Genomic DNA, 22,119 nt, shown 5'->3' with positions numbered 1-22,119 from the left:
ACATCCAGGCCGTGAGAGCCAGAGACTGGAGGTTGGGATGCAGAAGCGCCCCTTCGTCCTGTGTGATGAGGATAGGAAAACACACCAATCTCCACGGTTCTTCGGAGGATAACTCCAGAAGAAGAGGGAACCAGATCTGACGCGGCCAAAAGGGAGCAATCAGAATCATGGTGCCTCGGTCTTGCTTGAGTTTCAACAAAGTCTTCCCCACCAGAGGTATGGGAGGATAAGCATACAGGAGACCCTCCCCCCAGTCCAGGAGGAAGGCATCCGGTGCCGGTCTGCCGTGGGCCTGAAGCCTGGAACAGAACTGAGGGACCTTGTGGTTGGCTCGGGATGCAAAGAGATCTACCAAGGGGGTGCCCCACACCTGGAAGATCTGTCGCAGTACTCGGGAGTTGAGTGACCACTCGTGAGGTTGCATAATCCTGCTCAGTCTGTCGGCCAGACTGTTGTTTACGCCTGCCAGGTATGTGGCTTGGAGCACCATGCCTTGACAGCGAGCCCAAAGCCACATGCTGACGGTTTCCTGACACAGGGGGCGAGATCCGGTGCCCCCCTGCTTGTTGATGTAATACATGGCAACCTGGCTGTCTGTCTGAATTTGGATAATTTGGTGGGACAACCGATCTCTGAAAGCCTTCAGAGCGTTCCAGACCGCTCGTAACTCCAGGAGATTGATCTGCAGATCGCGTTCCTGGAGGGACCAGCTTCCTTGGGTATGAAGCCCATCGACATGACCTCCCCACCCCAGGAGAGACGCATCCGTAGTCAGCACTTTTTGTGGCTGAGGAATTTGGAAAGGACGTCCCAGGGTCAAATTGGACCAAATCGTCCACCAATACAGGGATTTGAGAAAACTCGTGGACAGGTGGATCACGTCCTCTAGATCCCCAGCAGCCTGAAACCACTGGGTAGCTAGGGTCCATTGAGCAGATCGCATGTGAAGGCGGGCCATGGGAGTCACATGAACTGTGGAGGCCATGTGGCCAAGCAATCTCAACATCTGCTGAGCTGTGATCTGCTGGGACGCTCGCACCCGCGAGACGAGGGACAACAAGTTGTTGGCTCTCGCCTCTGGGAGATAGGCACGAGCCGTCCGAGAATCCAGCAGAGCTCCTATGAATTCGAGTCTCTGCACTGGGAGAAGATGGGACTTTGGATAATTTATCACAAACCCCAGTAGCTCCAGGAGGCGAATAGTCATCTGCATGGACTGTAGAGCTCCTGCCTCGGATGTGTTCTTCACCAGCCAATCGTCGAGATAGGGGAACACGTGCACTCCCAGCCTGCGAAGTACCGCTGCTACTACAGCCAAGCACTTGGTGAACACTCTGGTCGCAGAGGCGAGCCCAAAGGGTAGCACACAGTACTGGAAGTGACGTGTGCCCAGCTGAAATCGCAGATACTGTCTGTGAGCTGGCAGTATCGGGATGTGCGTGTAGGCGTCCTCCAAGTCCAGAGAGCATAGCCAGTCGATTCCCTGAATCATGGGAAGAAGGGTGCCCACGGAAAGCATCCTGAACTTTTCTTTGACCAGATATTTGTTCAGGGCCCTTAGGTCTAGGATGGGACGCTTCCCCCCTGTTTTCTTTTCCACAAGGAAGTACCTGGAATAGAATCCCAGCCCTTCTTGCCCGGATGGCACGGGCTCGACCGCATTGGTGCTGAGAAGGGCGGAGAGTTCCTCTGCAAGTACCTGCTTGTGCTGGAAGCTGTAAGACTGGGCTCCCGGTGGACAATTTGGAGGTTTGGAGGCCAAATTGAGGGTGTATCCTTGCCGGACTATTTGAAGAACCCACTGATCGGAGGTTATGAGAGGCCACCTTTGGTGAAAAACATTCAACCTCCCCCCGACCGGCAGATCGCCCGGCACTGACACGTTGATGTCGGCTATGCTCTGCTGGAGCCAGTCAAAAGCTCGCCCCTTGCTTTTGCTGGGGAGACGAGGGGCCTTGCTGAGGCGCACGCTGCTGACGAGAGCGAGCGCGCTGGGGCTTAGCCTGGGCCGCAATTGAAGCGGGCGTTTGTATTCCAGGCATCTGAACGCCAAACCCCTGCAAAGTTGTCTGCTGAAGAGCGGGGCTCTTTCCGGAGTTAGAGGAGGGTTGAACTCCGGTCTTCCCTTTCCTTTTCCCCATAACAATTCTGGGGCAAGGCACTGCTTCTTCCATCGATTCTGCAGAAAGTCAGGAGCTCAGGTAGGCACTCCCGCTTAGAACGCCACCTTACCTCTTTCAGGCTGGACCACTGTCCTTCAACTTCTCTTTCGCCCTCCCAGCCCATCAGCTCCTTCCTCAGGTATTTCCCCATTTTACTAAAGGCAGCATGCTTGAAATCCAGGACTTTGAGTTTTGAGTGGCCGCCCTCCACTTCAGCTGTCATATCAAACCAAACCGTTTGATGGTCACGGCTGCACAGGTGGGCACCCACTCGGACATTTGACACACTATCCCCATTTGTGAGCACCAAATCCAGCGTCGCTCCCTCCCTCGTGGGTTCCGTCACCATTTGTCTGAGCAGAGCACTTTGAAAAGCATCCACGATCTGTCTACTTCTTTCCGATTCCGCAGATGGAACCTTCCAATCTACATCCAGCAGATTGAAATCTCCCAGCAACAGCACCTCTCTCTTCTTTCCCAACTTTTGAATATCTGCGATCAGATCTTTATCTAGTTCCTCCAATTGTGTTGGGGGTCTGTAGACAACACCCACGTGGACAGAGGTTCTATCATCTCTTTTTAAGGTGATCCATATCGCTTCTTCCTTTCCCCAGGTCCCTGTCATTTCTGTTGCTGTGATATCATTTCTCACATACAGAGCTACTCCTCCACCTTTATGACCATCTCTATCCTTCCTAAATAGATTATAGCCTGGTATGTTTGCATCCCATTCATGGGAACCATTGAGCCACGTCTCCGGAATTGCAACAATGTCTAAGTCTGCCTCCAACATCAGGGCATGAAGGTCATGAACTTTATTGCTTAGACTGCGAGCATTTGTGGTCATCGCTTTCCATCTACATTTTCAGGTATGTGTTTCAACATTTGTGATTTGGGGGTGTCTTTTCTCTTTGGGTACCTTTTTGTTCCACCTTCATTGCTTTTTCTTACGCCTCAGTTCTATTTTCAGGAACATCACAGTGCTGTAATGGAGCAAAAGAATTCAGTAGGGGCAACACTTGTGAGGGCGGATGCTTCTGTGTCACATAATGAAGTCTGCTCCACCCATATAAATGCACCCCCACCATACAACTACACGCTATAGTACGTAAGCACCTATTGCCCATTCACATGTAACTACTAATCATAAGCATTTTTTACGTGCCTAAGTGGCACCTATGTCTAGGCACCAATTTATAGTTACCTTCCATATATACAGTGTTGCAGAAAATTCATAGTAAAGGCAGTTATCCAATCTTTTATTTCCTGGTGGAGGTCTTAAGTTGTAATCTACATTCAAGTCATCTTTGGGTTGTAATCAGTATAACATTAAAATCTTCTAAATGCAAAAGGTACTTACAGGCCAAGGTTGTGGAACAGAATTAACTTCAGGAGTATGGAAATAAGCTACTCCATTGTGATAAGTATAAGGATAACCAGTTGAAGTCGTTAAATACATTGTCCCAGCTGCTGGCATTATACTGGAACCTATAAAAAAACATGTATACAAAGAATAGTTGTTAAAAGTAATACATTTAATCACATTTTGCCAAAATAACCAAAGTATTATTGCTTTGATAATTGGGATAATTTTCAAAAGGGTTTCTTTAAGTAAAACATATATTCGAGGAAACATTCCTTTTAAAAGCTACCCTGAGTCCCTAGTGGGAAAAACAAGGGTTCTAGGGGCAAACTAGTGATTACATTTTGAAATTTCCACATATGTTTCCATTCTGCTTTTACCCACATGCTTTGCACTTGGAAAATATACGGAGAAAAATCCTCAGTGCAGCACCAGTTAGTCCACAGGCCTACAAACTTGGCTGAAGGTCTGAAAATTGCCTGCTTTCAGAACAGAAATCAAGAGCAATATTCAGCTGAATGTCAAATACACAACTTTAAAAACACAGGATATCTATTTAAAGTTATGTGTACATTGAGACAGACTATGGGGCTCATATTCAAAGCACTTAAGACTTACAAAGTTCCATAGGGTACTATTGGGCTCATTTTCCAAAGAGAAAAACATCCAAATTGGTTATTTTCAAAACCAATTTTAGACGTTTTTTTATGAAGTCCGTCAGACACGCGTTCAAATCACAAGGTTGTGTGTCAGGGGCGTGTTAAGGGTGGACGTTTTTCAGCCATAATGGAACAGAACAAAACCATCCAAGACTAACACTAAGATGTTTTCAGCTAGACCTGCTTTTATTATGAATAAGGCTCAAAAAGGTGCCCTAAATGACCAGATGACCACTGGAGGGACTCAGGGGTGACTTCCCCTTACACCCCCAGTGGTCACTAACTCCCTCCCATTCCCTAAAAATGTGATTAAAAACATTACTTGCCAGCTTCTATGCCAACCTCAGATGTTATACTCAGGTCTGTTAGAACAAAACGCAGGTCCCTGGAATAGTGCAGTGCATTGCAGACAGGCCCATACCTCTCCCTACCTGTTATACTTGTGGAGGAACGGTGAGCCCTCCAAAACTCACCAGAAACCCAATGTACCCATATATAGGTGCCCCCTTCACCTGTAAGGGCTATGGTAGTGGTGTACAGTTGGGGGTAGTGGGTTTTGGGGGGCTCAGCAGACAAGATAAGGGAGCAATGGTCAGATGTGTAACCTGGGTGCATTTTATGAAGTCCACTGCAGTGCCCTCTAGAATGCCTTATTGCTTTCCTGGGATGTCTGGGGGACCAGTCTACTAAAAATGCTGGCTCCTCCTACATTCCAGTGGCTTGATTTTGTGCATTTTGCACTTGGACATTTTTGTTTGAAAATGAAACAAAAAACAAAACGTCCAAATCACAAAACCTTGTTCAAAACAGTATTTTCAGAAACAAAAAGATAGACGTTTTTCTTTTTTGAAAATGACCTTCTTTCCTATTCAGATTTTGGTCCCAGAAAACAGCAAGGCAAATGATCTGCAAAATCCAACGTGGAGAATAAGCCAGCAGATCAGTATAAAATCCAAAATATTTTATTGAAGATACCGTTGTCATGACTCTTGGAGCTTGGTAATTAGAAGCCCCAATATCATGGAGCATAACCCTGGCACAGCAATCACCTGAAGTCTCTATTATTTTATGAAGTCTCTTTTATTGAATAAATCACAGATAATTTACTCACAGATAGATGTTCAGGATACAGAGACTTCTTAATCTGGAGGTTGTGGGAGGTGGAGATCTGAAGAGAGGTAGTTGTACTGCAGGGGGAGGGGAAGGTAGTTGAACAGGTAGAAATAGTCCAAAGCTGGGTGACTGGAATGTGCGATATCTCATTTGGAAGAAGATATTCACAGGATAAAAACCAGGTTCTTTACAGGGAGTTCTCAGCAGGACAGAGCTGTGTGGAGCCCTAGAACTCTTGACCTTCTTAAGGGCCAGATCCACAACCCCAGAGTCGTGAGGCAACTGAGTCCGCATCAACTCCAGGTCCCCATGGATCCGATACTGGGACTCGATATTCTTGGGAATGTGGGGATTAGTTAGCGGCTTCGCCCAGTTCTCCAGCAGCGTCTTCTTGAAGACATGATGCATGGGTACTGTGGACGATTCCTTAGGTGGCGAAGGATAGTCCAAAAGCTCAAACATTTCAGCCCTTGGCTCATCCTCCGTAACCACAGGGAAGAGAATGGCTGTAGACATTTCCCGGACAAAGGCCGCGAAAGATAGACTCTAGGGAGGAGAAAGCTGTCTTTAAGGAGAGGGAGTGGTATCAAAAGAAAGACCGTCAGACTCCTCATCTGAGAAATATCTGACGTCTTCCTCTGCCTCCCACGAGGCCTCACCATCGGTGTCGGACACCAGTTCATGGACTTCAGTCCAAAGCTGTGCCCGCCTCGACTCCGTAGACACATGGCCACGGTGGGAACGTCGAGAAGCAGACTCCCGCATCGGCGGCGATGAAGCTCCTTCCATCGATGTCGTCGGGGAGTCTGCCTGGGAGGCAGCCGACGCATGCACAGCAAGCGGTACCGGAGAACTCACTACAGGCAAGGGGCCAGCCGTCACCTCACTCGACGGTACCGGCGGCGCAAGCACCCCCGGTACTGGAGAAGGGCGCAACAGCTCCTCCAAGATCCCTGGAAGGATGGCCTGGAGGCTCTCGCTTAGAGCGGCTGTCGAGGAAGGTTGGGATTCCGGCACAGGCGACGAACTCAGAATCTGTCTGGGGCGCGGAGGCGGTACCGGGCTGTCCAGGGTAGAGCGCATCGACACCTCCTGAATGGAGGGTGAGCAGTCCTCCCGGTGTCGATGCCTAGTGGGTGTCGAATCCCTCGGCGACCCAGAGCTCTCGGTACCACGACGGGAAGGTGACCGGTGCCGATGCTTCTTTGCCTTCACAAGAAGCATGTCACCGGAACCTCCCGGTACTGACGAGGAGGACGTCAAATCCAAGCATCTCTTCCTCGGGAGCAGGTCCGAAGAAGGTCGATCCCGGGGGGGGGGGCTATACCGCAGGAGCTCTTGAGGCAGGGGGAGACCTACTCAAGGGCTCACCGCCACCAGCAGGGGAATGAAAAGCCCTCACCTGCACTCATGACGAAGAGGCACCCTCCGACGACATCAGTACCAACGATGATCCCCGTACCGTAGACGCTGGAGCACTGGTCGATGACCTCGGTACTGCAGACGTCGATGCACCGGCCGATAACCTCGATACTGTGAGCGTCGAAACACTAGGCGAGGCCCCGAACAAGAAGTTTCGCCACCTGAGTTCTCTTCTTCAACAGAAGACAGAGATTACAGGCCTGAGGACGGTGCCCAGCCCCCAGACACTGAAGGCACGAAGCGTGCCTATCAGTGAGCGAGATAACTCGGTTGAACTGGGTGCACTTTTTGAAGCCGCTAAGAGGCTTCGATGACATGGGCGGAAAAATCACGCTGGCGAACTCAAAATCCACGATGATGGCAAAGGCACCAAAAAATAAGAAGGAAAAACCCGTACGGGAGGCCAAAAGGGCCGCTTCCGAAAGCGAAAGGAAACCTGACGGGGAAAACCAAACTCGAAATAAGGGTTTTCTTTTTTTTTTTTTAAACAAACACACAAAGCGATTAACGTTTGAGAAAAAGAAGACTTCCGGATCGGAAGAACGCGGCAAAAGCGCGAGGGTCTCCTCAGGGCACAGAACGACGAAAACACAGCCGTCCTGAGCCACGGAAAAAAGAACACTAATGAACACGAGCATGTTTGGGCGGGAAGACGGTCGCGCATGCACGGTGTGCGTGCGCAGGCAAGGGCTAGCAAAAGTCTTTCCTCGAGAAGATCTCCGATTGAAGGGGCTGCCATGGACGTCACCCCATCAGTGAGAACAAGCAGCCTGCTTGTCCTCGGAGAATGAGATGTGAATGTGTGGATTGAAGACCATGTCGCAGCCTTGCAAATTTCTTCAATGTAGGCTGACCGCAAATGGGCTACCGACGCAGACATGGCTCTGACATTGTGAGCCTTGATGTGACCCTCCAGAGTCAGCCCAGCCTGGGCATAAGTGAAAGAAATGCAATCTGCCAGCCAATTAGAGATCGTGTGTTTCTTGATGGCAACCTCCAACCTGTTGGGATCAAAAGAAACAAAAAGCTGGGCGGACTGTCTGTGGGGCCTTGTCCGCTCCACGTAATAAGCCAATGCTCACTTGCAGTCCAAGGTGTGCAAGCTGCTTTCGCCAGGGTGGGCATGAGGACGGGGAAAGAATATGGGCAAGACAACTGACAGGTTCAAATGGAACTCCAATATCACCTTCGGCAGGAACTTAGGGTGCGTGCGGAGGACTACTCTGTTGTGATGAAACTTAGTATAAGGTGCATCCACTACTAGGGCCTGAAGCTCACTGACCCTACAAGCTGAAGTAACTGCCACCAAGAAAATGACCTTCCAGGTCAAGTACTTCAGATGGCAGGAGTTCAGTGGCTCGAAAGTAGCTTACATCAGCTGGGTGAGAACAACACTGAGGTCCCATAACACAGATGGAGGTTTGACAGGAGGCTTTGACAAAAGCAAACCTGTCATGAAACGAACAACTAGAGGTTGTCCAGAGATGTGCACAGAGGTGAATTCTTATGGAGTTGGTCTTGAAACCAGACTCAAGAGAGGTGTAGAAGGTATTCAAGCAGGGTCTGTGTAGGACAGGAAACAGGATATAGGGCTTAGCCTTCACAGCAGATGGCAAAACTCCTCCATTTGAAAGAATAACACCTCTTACTGGAATCTTTCCTGGAAAACAGCAAGACCCAGGAGACACCCTCTGGCATACCTAAAGAAGCAAATTCTAGGCTCTCAACATTCAGGCTGTAAGGGACAGAGACTGAAGGTTGGGATGTAGAAGAGATCCCTTGTTCTGTGTGATAAGGGTCGGAAAACACTCCAATCTCCACTGTTCTTCGGAGGATAACTCCAGAAGAAAAGGAAACCAGATCTGCTGTGGCCAGTAAAGTGTGCTCAAGATCCTGGACCCGTGGTCTTGCTTGAGTTTCAGTAATGTCTTCCCCACAAGAGGTATGGGAAAATATGCATACAGAAGCTGTCCCCCAATGCAAGAGAAAGGCATCCAACATTAGCCAGTCATAAGCCTGAAGTCTGGAACAGAACCGAGGGACTTTGTGATTCAGTTGAGTGGTGAAGAGATCCACCGAGGAGTGCCCCATGCTCGGAAGATACCACAGGTAACTCTCATGTTGGGGTACCCACTTGGGTGGTTACATAACTCTGCTCAGCCTGTCAGCCAGATTGTTGTTTTTGCCCAACAGATAAGTGGCCCGAAGAAACAGCCACCAAGAAAATGACCTTCCAGGTCAAGTACTTCAGATGGCAGGAATTCAGTGGCTCAAAAGGAGCTTTCATCAGCTGGGTGAGAACGACATTGAGATCCCATGACACCGTAGGAGATTTGATAGGGGGCTTTGACAAAAGCAAACCTCTCATGAATCGAACAACTAAAGGCTGTCCAGAGATAGGCTTACCTTCCACACGATAATAAAAAGCACTAAGACCAGACTCTGACAAGTGCAGAAGGTATTCAAACAGGGTCTGTGTAGGACAAGAGCAAGGATCTAGGGCCTTGCTGTCACACCAGACAGCAAACCTCCTCCATTTGAAAGAGTAACATCTCTTTGTGGAATCTTTCCTGGAAACAAGCAAAACCCAGGAGACACCCTCAGAAAGACCCAAGGAGGCTCTCAACATCCAGGCCGTGAGCCAGAGACTGCAGGTTGGGATGCAGAAGTGCCCCTTCGTTCTGAGGGTTGGAAAACACTCCAATCTCCACGGTTCTTCGGAGGATAACTCCAGAAGAAGAGGGAACCAAATCTGACACGGCCAGAAGGGAGCAATCAGAATCATGATTCCGCGGTCTTGCCTGAGTTTCAGCAGAGTCTTCCCTACTAGAGGTATGGGAGGATACGCATACAGAAGGCCTAACCCCCAATGCAGGAGAAAGGCGTTTGAAGCTAGCCTGTCATGGGCATGAAGTCTGGAACAAAACTGAGGGCCCTTGTGATTGAACTGAGTGGCAAAAAGATCCACCGAGGGGGTGCCCCACTCTCGGAAGATCTTGCGGACAACTGCCATGTTCAAAGACCACTTGTGAGGTTGCATTATCCTGCTCAACCTGTCGGCCAGACTGTTGTTTACGCCTGCCAAATATGTGGCTTGGAGAAACATGCCGTGACGGCGGGCCCAATGCCACATCTGGATGGCTTCCCAACACAGAGGGCGAGATCTGGTGCCCCCCTGCTTGTTGACATAGTACATGGCAACCTGGTTGACTGTCTGAATTTGGATAATTTGATTGGGCAGCCGATCTCTGAAAGCCTTTAGAGCATTCCAGATCGCTCGCAATTCCAGGAGATTGATCTGAAGACCTGATTCCTGAAGGGACCAAGCTCCCTGAGTGTGGAACCCATCTACATGAACTCCCCACCCTAGGAGAGATGCATTCGTAGTCAGCACTTTTTGGAAGGGACGTCCCAAGGTCAAACTGGAGCGAATTGTCCACCATATCAGGGAATTGTGAAAAGTGGTGGACAACTAGACGGCATCCTCTAGATCCCCAGCAGCTTGATACCACTGGGAAGCTAGGGTCCATTGAGCTGACCTCATGTGAAGAAGAGCCATGGGAGTCACATGAACTGTGGAGGCCATATGGCCCAGAAGTCTCAACATCTGCCGAGCTGTGATCTGCTGAGACGCTCTGGCCAAAGAAACCAGCGACAGAAGATTGTCTGCCTTCGCTTCGGGAAGGTAGGCATGAGCCGTCTACGAGTCCAGCAGGGCTCCTATGAACTCTAGTCTCTGAACTGGAGGAATGTGGGACTTCGGGTAATTTATGACAAACCTCAGTAGCTCCAGGAGTTGAATAGTCATCTGCATTGACTGTAGAGCTCCTGCCTCCGAGGTGTTCTTTACCAGACAATCGTCGAGATAAGGGAACACATGCACTCCCAGCCTGCGTAGCGATGTTGCAACGACCGACAGGCATTTGGTGAACACCCGGGGCGAAGAGGCGAGCCCAAAGGGTAGTACACAATACTGAAAGTGCTGTGTTCCCAGACGGAATTGAAGATACTGCCTGTGAGCTGGTAGTATCAGGATGTGTGTATAAGCATCCTTTAACTCCAGGGAGCATATCCAGTCGTGTTTCTGAATCATGGGAAGAAGGGTGCCTAGGGCAAGCATCCTGAACTTTTCTTGAATCAGATATTTGTTCAGGGCCCTTAGGTCTAGGATGGGACGCATCCCCCCTGTTTTCTTTTGCACAAGGAAGTACCTGGAATAGAATCCCAGCCCTTCTTGCCCCGGTGGCACGGGCTCGACCGCATTGGCGCTGAGAAGAGCAGCGAGTTCCTCTGCAAGGAACTGCCTGTGCTGGAAGCTGAAGGACTGAGCTCCCGGTGGGCAATTTGGAGGTTTGGAGATCAAATTGAGAAAGAATCCCCGCTGGACTATTTGAAGAACACACAGATTGGAGGTTACAAGAGGCCACCTTTGGTGAAAAAATTTTAACCTCCCCACGACTGGTAGATCGTCCGGCACGGACACTTATGTCGGCTATGCTCGCCTGGAGCCAGTCAAAAGCCTGCCCCTTGTTTTTGCTGGGGAGCTGCAGGGGCATGTCGAGGTGCACGCTGTTGACGTGAACGAGAGCGCTGGGGTTGAGCCTCAACAGGCTGGCGGGAAGGTGGATTGTACCTACACTTATTGTAAGCATAGGGAGCATTCCTCCTTCCCCCGTAAAAACGTCTACCTGATGAGATAGATGCTGAAGGCGCCCAGTGGGAGAGTTTGTCGAATGTGGTTTCCCGCTGGTGGAGCTGCTCTACCACCTGCTCAACTTTCTCACCAAAAATATTATCCCTCCCGGCAAGGAACATCCGCAAGCCGCTGCTGGACCTGATTGTCGAGGTCAGAGGCACGCAGCCATGAGAGTCTGCGCATCACTATACCCTGAGAAGCGGCTCTGGACGCTACATCAAAAGAATCGTAAGTTCCCCTGGACAAAAATTTACGACACGCCGTCAGCTGCCTGACCACCTCCTGAAAAGGCTTGGCCTGCTCCGAAGGGAGCTGACTGACCAAGTCCGCCAGATGCTTCACATTGTTCCGCAAGTGAATACTTATGTAGAGCTGGTAAGACTGAATTATGAAGATGAGCATAGCTGACTGGTAGGCCTTCCTCCCAATCGAGTCCAAAGTCCGAGCTTCCCGTCCTGGGGGCGCCGAAGCGAAATCTCTCGTATTTTTGGCTCTCTTGAGAGCGGAATCCACAACTCCAGAGTCATGAGGCAACTGGGCCCTCATCAACTCCGGGTCCCTGTGAATCCAATACTGGGATTCAACCTTCTTAGGAATGGTGGGGTTAGATAATAGTTTCATCCAGTTCCTAAACAATGTCTGTTTGAGGACATTATGTAGAGGAACAATGGATGACTCCTTAGGTGGCGAAGGACAGTCCAGGAGCTCAAACATTTGAGGACAGGGGTGTTATCAGTGTGGTGTCACTTTGATCCTTGGTCTTATAACCCATATGGAAGCCTTACCCCTACTAGTAACACCGTGATGTTACTTTTAGAGGTCTCAGTGACCATTTTGGATAGCCCAAACTTCAAAGTTGGGAGCAAGTTGGCATTGCTCCTACCCTACCAGACAACACGGACTCCCAGTAAGCTAGGGGAATGTGACAGACTTGAGGTGCTGCTGGGAGGGCTTATTTAAATAGGCTGTGTGTCTGCGAGGGGGCTGCCACATGTTGGCCTTTACAGCAGGGTTTGGGTTCTTTTATGCTTGGGAGGGGGAGGATGGAGCCCGTCATGGAATGCATCTTCATAACAGAGGTGGGGAGGGAACAGCTGGCATCATGAATAAGGCCTTGATTGTGGTGAGAGCTGGCATCAGGAAGGCTGGACCTCTACAAAGTGAGCAGTGATTTTTAGACAGCTGCTCCCAAGGCTACATGCTGGGGTGGAGGGAGAGGATTTCTATGTTGGTTTTCCCTATGTGCAGGTTTCTCTACATGGAGAGAATTTGATGTGCCATTCTGCACCTATTTTACAAGAGGTTTGGGAACTCCTCACTTCCTGACTTGGATGTGGGAATCCCCCTCTCTATATTCTATTTAAAATCTACCTACAAATCTTGTTGAAGAAAATACAGTCCTTAAGTTATCCAGATATATTCAGCAACCCAAGTACATCCCATGGAACAACTGGATAAAGTCGCGGATATAATTCACCATAACAGACTGAAATATGAACCCCCCAAATGCATCTACCTTTACAATTATTTTTTTCTTCTTCTTCTCCACCATACCTTAGTGGACTTCAATATTCATATCAATTTGTATGTCGTTGCAGAAGTTATTTTTCTATTTGTTATATATGGATACGATGTCTCTGTATTGAAAATGAATCTAAAAATGATACAAGGAAAAGAGAATAATAAAATACATACGAGGAATCCCTACTTGTTGTTTTCTTATTGCTGGCCCAATGTTCAGTTTTTTGTCCTTGTAGTTAAGCTTTTCAGCCTACAAATAATACAAAAAAAGAAATATACTCAAAGGTCATTTCAACATATTTATTCGTAATTCGCTGTTATTATTTTATCCTTTCTCCTTACAATAATAGATATATAGATATCATTTGCTAAAACTTAGCAAATTATGTTTATATATCTATATTTACCATAGACACTAAGAAAAATTCTTCAATACATATAGCTGTGTAATTTAACACATTTCAAAGCTTTGATAAGAAGGCAGTTTTTCTGTACCTAACTAAATTGGCCTGCCCAAAAATGACACTCCTCTGCCTGGCTAAAAGTATGAGTGAGTTTCCATAGTATGGTAAAATTATGTCTTACTTGATAAATTTTCTTTCCTTTAGTCGCAGCAGATGAATCCAGGAACTGCTGGGTTGTATCCGCCAACCAGCAGGTGGAGATAGAGAACACTGAAGAGTAAGCAGTGACCCTGGACGTCCAGCTGCTTGCTCCTTCAGTATAGGTCGCATCCCAAAGCAGAGAGAAAGGAGAAGATAAAGCGAATGCTACATACCTGTAGAAGGTATTCTCCGAGGACAGCAGGCTGATTGTTCTCACTGATGGATGACGTCCACGGCAGCCCCTCCAATCGGAATCTTCACTAGCAAAAGCCTTTGATAGTCCTCGCGCGCCGATGCACACTGCGCATGCGCGGCCGTCTTCCCGCCCGAAACCGGCTCGTGCCGGCCAGTCTCATATGTAGCAAGACAAAGAGAAGGGAAGACACGACTCCAAAGGGGAGGCGGGCGGGTTTGTGAAAACAATCAGCCTGCTGTCCTCGGAGAATACCTTCTACAGGTATGTAGCATTCGCTTTCTCCGAGGACAAGCAGTCTGCTTGTTCTCACTGATGGGGTATCCCTAGCCCCCAGGCTCACTCAAAACAACAACCATGGTCAATTGGGCCTCGCAACGGCGAGGACATAACTGAGATTGACCTAACAATTATCCAACTAACTGAGAGTGTAGCCTGGAACAGAAAAAACATGGGCCTAGGGGGGTGAAGTTGGATTCTAAACCCCGAACAGATTCTGAAGCACTGACTGCCGAACAGACTGTCGCGTCGGGTATCCTGCTGCAGGCAGTAATGAGATGTGAATGTGTGGACAGATGACCACGTCGCAGCTTTGCAAATCTCTTCAATAGTGGCTGACTTCAAGTGGGCTACCGACGCTGCCATGGCTCTAACATTATGAGCCGTGACATGACCCTCAAGAGCCAGCCCAGCCTGGGCGTAAGTGAAGGAAATGCAATCTGCTAGCCAATTGGATATGGTGCGTTTCCCCACAGCCACTCCCCTCCTGTTGGGATCAAAAGAAACAAACAATTGGGAGGACTGTCTGTTGGGCTGTGTCCGCTCCAGATAGAAGGCCAATGCTCTCTTGCAGTCCAATGTGTGCAGCTGACGTTCAGCAGGGCAGGAATGAGGACGGGGAAAGAATGTTGGCAAGACAAATGACTGGTTCAGATGGAACTCCGACACAACCTTTGGCAAGAACTTAGGGTGAGTGCGGAGGACTACTCTGTTATGATGAAATTTGGTGTAAGGAGCAAGGGCTACCAGGGCCTGAAGCTCACTGACTCTACGAGCTGAAGTAACTGCCACCAAGAAAATGACCTTCCAGGTCAAGTACTTCAGATGGCAGGAGTTCAGTGGCTCAAAAGGAGGTTTAATCAGCTGGGTGAGAACGACATTGAGATCCCATGACACTGTAGGAGGCTTGACAGGGGGCTTTGACAAAAGCAAACCTCTCATGAAGCGAACAACTAAAGACTGTCCTGAGATCGGCTTACCTTCCACACGGTAATGGTATGCACTGATTGCACTAATGTGAACCCTTACAGAGTTGGTCTTGAGACCAGACTCAGACAAGTGCAGAAGGTATTCAAGCAGGGTCTGTGTAGGACAAGAGCGAGGATCTAGGGCCTTGCTGTCACACCAGACGGCAAACCTCCTCCATAGAAAGAAGTAACTCCTCTTAGTGGAATCTTTCCTGGAAGCAAGCAAGATGCGGGAGACACCCTCTGACACACCCAAAGAGGCAAAGTCTACGCTCTCAACATCCAGGCCGTGAGAGCCAGAGACTGGAGGTTGGGATGCAGAAGCACCCCTTCGTCCTGTGTGATGAGGGTCGGAACACTCCAATCTCCACGGTTCTTCGGACGACAACTCCAGAAGAAGAGGGAACCAGATCTGACGCGGCCAAAAAGGAGCAATCAGGATCATGGTGCCTCGTTCTTGCTTGAGTTTCAACAAAGTCTTCCCCACCAGAGGTATGGGAGGATAAGCATACAGCAGACCTTTCCCCCAATCCAGGAGGAAGGCATCCGATGCCAGTCTGCCGTGGGCCTGAAACAGAACTGAGGGACCTTGTGGTTGGCTCGAGATGCAAAGAGATCCACCAACGGGGTGCCCCACACCTGGAAGATCTGTCGCACTACACGGGAATTGAGCGACCACTCGTGAGGTTGCATAATCCTGCTCAACCTGTCGGCCAGACTGTTGTTTACGCCTGCCAGATATGTGGCTTGGAGCACAATGCCGTGACGGCGAGCCCAGAGCCACATGCTGATGGCTTCCTGACACAGGGGGCGAGATCCGGTGCCCCCCTGCATGTTGATGTAATACATGGCAACCTGGTTGTCTGTCTGCATTTGGATAATTTGATGGGACAGCCGATCTCGGAAAGCCTTCAGAGCGTTCCAGACCGCTCGTAACTCCAGGAGATTGATCTGCAGATCGCGCTCCTGGAGGGACCAACTTCCTTGGGTGTGAAGTCCATCGACATGAGCTCCCCACCCAGGAGAGACGCATCCGTAGTCAGCACTTTTTGTGGCTGAGGAATTTGGAACGGACGTCCCAGAGTCAAACTGGACCGAATCATCCACCAATACAGGGATTTGAGAAAACTCGTGGACAGGTGGATCACGTCTTCTAGATCCCCAGAAGCCTGAAACCACTGGGAAGCTAGGGTCCATTGAGCAGATCTCATGCGAAGGCGGGCCATGGGAGTCACATGGACTGTGGAGGCCATGTGGCCCAGCAATCTCAACATCTGCCGAGCTGTGATCTGCTGGGACGCTCGCACCCGCGAGACGAGGGACAACAAGTTGTTGGCTCTCGCCTCCGGGAGATAGGCATGAGCTGTCCGGGAATCCAGCAGAGCTCCTATGAATTCTAGTCTCTGCACTGGGAGAAGATGGGACTTTGGATAATTTATCACAAACCCCAGTAGCTCCAGGAGTCAAATAGTCATCTGCATGGACTGTAGAGCTCCTGCCTCGGATGTGTTCTTCACCAGCCAATCGTCGAGATATGGGAACACGTGCACCCCCAGCCTGCGAAGTGCCGCTGCTACTACAGCCAAGCACTTCGTGAACACTCTGGGCGCAGAGGCGAGCCCAAAGGGTAGCACACAGTACTGGAAGTGACGTGTGCCCAGCTGAAATCGCAGATACTGTCTGTGAGCTGGCAGTATCGGGATGTGCGTGTAGGAATCCTTTAAGTCCAGAGAGCATAGCCAGTCGTTTTCCTGAATCATGGGAAGAAGGGTGCCCAGGGAAAGCATCCTGAACTTTTCTTTGACCAGATATTTGTTCAGGGCCCTTAGGTCTAGGATGGGACGCATCCCCCCTGTTTTCTTTTCCACAAGGAAGTACCTGGAATAGAATCCCAGCCCTTCTTGCCCGGATGGCACGGGCTCGACCGCATTGGCGCTGAGAAGGGCGGAGAGTTCCTCCTCAAGTACCTGCTTGTGCTGGAAGCTGTAAGACTGAGCTCCCGGTGGACAATTTGGAGGTTTGGAGGCCAAATTGAGGGTGTATCCTTGCCGGACTATTTGGAGAACCCACTGATCGGAGGTTATGAGAGGCCACCTTTGGTGAAAATTTTTCAACCTCCCTCCGACTGGCAGGTCGCCCGGCACTGACACTTGGATGTCGGCTATGCTCTGCTGGAACCAGTCAAAAGCTCGTCCCTTGCTTTTGCTGGGGAGCCGAGGGGCCTTGCTGAGGCGCACGCTGCTGACGAGAGCGAGTGCGCTGGGGTTTAGCCTGGGCCGCAGGCTGTCGAGAAGGAGGATTGTACCTACGCTTACCAGAAGAGTAGGGAACAGTCCTCCTTCCCCCAAAAAATCGTCTACCTGTAGAGGTAGAAGCTGAAGGCTGCAGGCGGGAGAACTTGTCGAAAGCAGTATCCCGCTGGTGGAGCTGCTCTACCACCTGCTCGACGTTTTCTCCAAAAATATTATCCGCACGGCAAGGCGAGTCCGCAATCCGCTGCTGGAGCCTATTCTCCAGGTCGGAGGCACGCAGCCATGAGAGTCTGCGCATCACCACACCTTGAGCAGCAGCCCTGGACGCAACATCAAAGGTGTCATACACCCCTCTGGCCAGGAATTTTCTGCACGCCTTCAGCTGCCTGACCACCTCCTGAAATGGCTTGGCTTGCTCAGGGGGGAGCTTGTCCAACAAGCCCGCCAACTGCCGCACATTGTTCCGCATGTGTATGCTCGTGTAGAGCTGGTAAGACTGAATTTTGGCCACGAGCATAGAGGAATGGTAGGCCTTCCTCCCAAAGGAGTCTAAGGTTCTAGAGTCCTTGCCCGGGGGCGCCGAAGCATGCTCCCTAGAACTCTTAGCCTTCTTTAGGGCCAAATCCACAACTCCAGAGTCGTGAGGCAACTGAGTGCGCATCAGCTCTGGGTCCCCATGGATCCGGTACTGGGACTCGATCTTCTTGGGAATGTGGGGATTACTTAGTGGCTTGGTCCAGTTCGCCAGCAATGTCTTTTTGAGGACATGATGCATGGGTACTGTGGACGCTTCCTTAGGTGGAGAAGGATAGTCCAGGAGCTCAAACATTTCAGCCCTGGGCACGTCCTCCACAACCACCGGGAAGGGGATGGCCGTAGACATCTCCCGGACAAAGGAAGCGAAAGACAGACTCTCGGGAGGAGAAAGCTGCCTTTCAGGAGAGGGAGTGGGATCAGAAGGAAGGCCATCAGACTCCTCGTCAGAGAAATATCTGATGTCCTCCTCCCACGAGGCCTCACCATCGGTATCAGACACAAGATCGCGGACCTGTGTCTGAAGCCGTGCCCGGCTCGACTCCGTGGAACCACGGCCACGGTGGGAGCGTCGAGAGGTAGACTCCCTCGCTCGCACTGGCGAAGCTCCCTCCGCCGACGTCGTCGGGGAGCCTTCCTGGGAGGCTACCGCAGTCGGTACCGCAAGCGGCACCGATGTTGGAGACCTCACCCCGGGCAAGGGGCCAGCCGGCGCCTCACTCGACGGTACCGGTGGCGCAAGCACCCCCGGTACCGGAGGGGGAGGGCGCAACAGCTCTCCCAGGATCTCTGGGAGAACGGCCCGGAGACTCTCGTGCAGAGCGGCTGTGGAGAAAGACATGGAAGCCGATGCAGGTGTCGATGTCAGAGTCTGTTCCGGGCGTGGAGGCTGTTCCGGGCTGTCCATAGTGGAGCGCATCAACACCTCTTGAACAGAGGGTGAGCGGTCCTCTCGGTGCCGATGCCTACTGGGTGCCGACTCCCTCGGCGACCCAGAGCTCTCGGTGCCGACACGGGAAGGGGACCGGTGTCGATGCTTCTTCGACTTCTTGGGACGAAGCATGTCACCGGAGCTTCCCGGCACCGACGAGAAGGACGTAGAATCCAACCGTCGCTTCCTCGGGGCCGAGGCCAAAGAAGGTTGGTCTCGGGGGGGCTGTACCGCAGGAGCCCTCAGGGTAGGGGGAGACCCACCCGAAGGCTCACCGCCACCAGCAGGGGAATGGACAGCCCTCACCTGCACTCCAGACGAAGCACCACCGTCCGACGACATCAGCAGACGAGGAGGTCCCGGTACCACCGACGCCGACTTCCGATGTCTCAGCCCCGATGCAGAGGGTCGATGCCTCGATGCACTCGATGCAATCGCGGCCGAGGATGAAGGTCTGGACGCTGGCGACGTTGATGCACTCGATACTCCCGGTGCCGATGTCGACGAAGAGCCCGAGAACAAAACGTTCCACTGGGCCAACCTCGCTACCTGAGTCCGCTTTTGTAAAAGAGAGCACAGACTACAGGCCTGCGGGCGGTGCCCAGCCCCCAGACACTGAAGAAACGAAGCGTGTCTATCAGTGAGCGAGATTACCCGGGCGCACTGGGTGCACTTCTTGAAGCCGCTGAGAGACTTCGATGTCATGGGCGGAAAAATCGCGCCGGCGAGATCAAAACTCGTAATGGCGAAGATGGCACCACAAAAAAGGGGAAGAAAATCTTCGAACCGAGGCCAAGGGGCCTACCCCGACGACGAAAGAAAACTTAATGGGGCAAAGTCTAGAAATAGAGGAAGGGGAACAGACCGAAAAGGTGTCCTTCCGAATAGTTTTTTTTTTTTCTCGTAGCGAAGTCCAAAAAAGACGCGCGAGGTCGACTTTCGGGGCGCGAATGGCGTAAACACGACCGTACCGAGCGCGGACAAAAGAAGACTGGCCGGCACGAGCCAGTTTCGGGCGGGAAGACGGCCACGCATGCGCGGTGCGCATCGGCGCGCGAGGACTAGCAAAGGCTTTTGCTAGTGAAGATTCCAATTGGAGGGGCTGCCGTGGACGTCACCCATCAGTGAGAACAAGCAGCCTGCTTGTCCTCGGAGAACAGTAAAAATACACACTCTCCTCACAACAAAACGGCAACAAACATTAACAACGGAAACTTGAGTGAAACGGCACTCAACATCCAAACGAACTGTAAAGATTACTGTGTTGTGACTGTCGAAGACTTCTTTTTCTTCTGCTGTTCAACAGTCTGTAAATCCCAGAGATCAAGGCGAGCACAAGGGTATGGATCTTGGATTCATCTGCTGCGACTAAAGGAAAAAAAATTATCAGTTGACATAATTTTACCTTCCTTAGCATCAGCAGCAGATGAATCCAGGAACTGGTGGGATATACCAAAGTAATCCCTAAGTATGGTGGGAAGCCGCCCCCCCCCCCCCCCGAGAGAGCACCGCCCCCCAAAGCGAGCATCCTCCCTTGCCGCTACATCAAACCTCTAGTGCTTAACAAAAGAATGGCAAGAAGCCCAGGTAGCCGCTCGACAAATCTCCGCCAAGGAAAGAACTCCCGTTTCTACCCAACAAGCCGCCTGCGCCCAAGTTGAATGGGCCCGCAAGGCCTCTGGATGCATGGAGCCCTTCACCAGGTAAGCTGAAAAAATGGCCTCCTTAAGCCAACGTGCGATTGTCGCCTTGGCTGCTGCAAAACCTCACCTGGGTCTAGAAAACAAAACAAACAGATGATCCAAACAACGGAATTCATTTGTCACCTGTCGATAGCGGAGAAGCCTGGCGAACATCCAAAAGACGCAGCAACGGAAAATTGTCCGGAAAATGCACTCTGCGAAAGAAAGGCAGAAAAAAGGGCTGATTTAAGTAAAAGGCTGACAACTCTGGGGCAAAATGGAAGGCACAATTCTCAAAGAAACACCAGATTCTGAGAACTGCAAGAAAGGCTCTCAACACGACAAAGATTGCAATTCTGAAACTCTGCATGCAGAGGAAATTGCCACTAAAAACACTGCCTTCAAAGTAAGATCTTTAAGGGAAGCGGAATCCATCAGTTCAAAAGGAGGGCCCTGTAATGCACTAAGGACCAAATTCAACTTCCAAGACGGACAAGGACGCCGAAGAGGAGGACAAAGGTGAGGAGAACCCTTCAAAAACCGGGCCATGTCAGGATGAGTAGCCAGAGAAGCACCAGCAAAGCGCCGACAAACAGGCCAAGGCCGCGACCTGCACCCAAAGAGAGTTAAAAGCTAATCCTCGTTGAAAGCCGTCCTGCAAAAAGGCTAGCATCTGGGACACAGAAGCTTTGAAAGAAGACCAAGCATGCTCAGCACACCGTGCATCCAACGTACGCCACACCCTGGCATAAGCGTTTGCGAGCTTGAAATAAAGTGGCAAATCACTGAATCCTCATAGTCCTTCTTTCTCAATCGTGCCCTCTCAAGAGCCAAGCCGTAAAACCAAAGCAGGAGACTTCTTCCATCTGCACCGGGCCTTAATGGAGTAGCCCAGGAATGATCAGGAGACTCAGAGGCGGCTCCACAAGAAGTTGTACCAAATCTGCATACCACGGATGAAACAGCCAATCCGGGGCTACAAGCATGACCAGGCCCCGATGTAGTCTGATCCGATGCAGCAGATGACCTATCAGAGGCCAAGGCGGGAAGACATAGAGAAGACTGGCCCCTGGCCAAGGCTGCAGCAGGGCGTCTAAGACCACAGAGTCGACCTCCCGTCTTCTGCTGAAGAACCTCTGGACTTTTGCGTTTTGTTTGGTAGCCATGAGATCCATAACTGGAAAGCCCCACTTCTGACAAATGAGAAAGAAGGATTCCGTTGCTAACTCCCACTCTACCGGATCAAGGAGATGGCGGCTGAGGAAGTATGCTTGTACACTGCTCTGACTGGCAATGTGAGCCACTGAGAGGTGGAGAAGATGGGCTTCCGACCACTGCAAGCTGGTCACTTCCGAGGCCAAAGCTGCTCTCTGAGTGCCTCCCTGGCGATTGATGTAAGCTACCGCTGAGGTGTCGTCTCTTCGCCACCCTTAACTCCCTCCTCAAAGTGCCCTCCACTCCCACCCCCCTCACTCTCTCCTCAATCACTGGCTGAATACTCCGCGACAAGGTGCATAAGATCAACATCAAATTCACTACCAAGCCACCTCTTCCTCTTCACCCTTTAACCCACTCCCTCAACCAACCAACTGTTATGATTCTGCCGGTTTGGCTGAGGGGGAGGGGGGACGTCTCTTCTGATTGGCTGCCAGGGGTTGTGCTGACGTCAGGGGATAGTACTTTAGCCTGCAGCTGAAGAGTTTCTCTGCTTTTGCGTTACTTACTTGGTAGTAACAGGA

General features: G+C 50.8%; 1 protein-coding gene across 1 annotated transcript in view; it reads right to left on the bottom strand.

The window, feature by feature from the left end:
• The window catches only part of BOLL (boule homolog, RNA binding protein), a 420,709-nt gene that overhangs the window by 226,934 nt on the left and 171,656 nt on the right, over window positions 1-22,119 (bottom strand). Inside the window, exons 5-6 of the mRNA XM_030210355.1 lie at window positions 13,111-13,186; window positions 3,523-3,650 (exon numbers count right to left, since the gene is read on the bottom strand). Of these exons, the coding sequence (XP_030066215.1) occupies window positions 3,523-3,650; window positions 13,111-13,186 (204 nt within the window). The remainder of the gene's footprint in view (window positions 1-3,522; window positions 3,651-13,110; window positions 13,187-22,119) is intronic.

This window comes from Microcaecilia unicolor, chromosome 7 (genome assembly GCF_901765095.1).
Source record: "Microcaecilia unicolor chromosome 7, aMicUni1.1, whole genome shotgun sequence".
NCBI lineage: Eukaryota > Metazoa > Chordata > Amphibia > Gymnophiona > Siphonopidae > Microcaecilia > Microcaecilia unicolor.
Note: the sequence above shows the minus strand (reverse complement) of the source record. Positions and strands in the feature narration are given on the sequence as shown.